The sequence below is a fragment of the Gastrolobium bilobum genome, unplaced genomic scaffold (assembly GCF_033153095.1).
Source record: "Gastrolobium bilobum isolate Gb01-03AN ecotype WA unplaced genomic scaffold, APGP_CSIRO_Gbil_v1 utg1211, whole genome shotgun sequence".
Classification (NCBI taxonomy): domain Eukaryota; kingdom Viridiplantae; phylum Streptophyta; class Magnoliopsida; order Fabales; family Fabaceae; genus Gastrolobium; species Gastrolobium bilobum.
Genome location: NW_026898913.1, coordinates 174,160 through 175,000, shown reverse-complemented (window position 1 = coordinate 175,000; position 841 = coordinate 174,160). Strand labels below are relative to the sequence as shown.

At 30.9% G+C, this 841-nt stretch overlaps 1 protein-coding gene across 1 annotated transcript in view; it reads right to left on the bottom strand.

The window, feature by feature from the left end:
* The window catches only part of LOC133285356 (protein MAIN-LIKE 2-like), a 572-nt gene extending 50 nt beyond the window's left edge, over window positions 1-522 (bottom strand). Inside the window, exons 1-2 of the mRNA XM_061482566.1 lie at window positions 388-522; window positions 1-265 (exon numbers count right to left, since the gene is read on the bottom strand). The exon at window positions 1-265 is cut by the window's left edge and continues 50 nt beyond it. Coding sequence (XP_061338550.1) covers window positions 1-265; window positions 388-522 — 400 coding nt within the window. The remainder of the gene's footprint in view (window positions 266-387) is intronic.
* Between the last annotated feature and the right edge of the window lie 319 nt (window positions 523-841).

Below are 841 nucleotides of genomic sequence, written 5' to 3'. Positions count from 1 at the left end.
TACCACCCTTCAAATTAGATGCATTTGGGGTCCTCCCAAGAAGTTGTGGAACCAAATGTAGAAAATCTCGTGTTTCGGACATGCCAATAATAAGTTCACCATTTGTAGGAAGATCGATGATCATTGCAACATCCTCGAGTGTCACAGTAACCTCTCCCGAAAGCATATGAAATGTATAAGTCTCTGGTCTCCATACTTCTAATAGGCCATGAACTAGATCAAAATCATTCTCAATGAGCCCATAAGAAATGATCCCACTAATGAGCTATCAATCTGCAAAAGGTAAAATAATAATCAAAATAAATCAAATAAATTGTTTGATAATTTTTTTACTATTAGTTTTATATATATATATATATATATATATATATATAGCATATAAAATACCTCCATACGGCTCATCCAAACAGTTCCAAGAAAACTGGCATGGCATAAAAGTGGTACAATGGGCTCTGGAATAACATCCAACCCTGCCAGTCGTCCACTTCTGATAGTCAGAGACTTATAATCTCGTTCATCCATCCAGGAAACATCCAATGGTGTCTAGATTGCATGAATAATACACTATTGTCGCGAGGACCGGGATGAAGACATCTCTCAGATGAATTATCGTATACCATCCCTAAATAACAATAATATAAATAACGTTATTAACACACTATAACATAAATCCTAAGTATTAATCACAAATCATCTAATTATATAAATATTATGTAATTATCTAATATTATAAATATTATTATCTAATTACATAATTATCTATTTATTATTTAATTATTTAAATATTATCTAGACTTCTCATTGATAGAAATCCGTGGTTTTTTAATTTCATTTTATATTA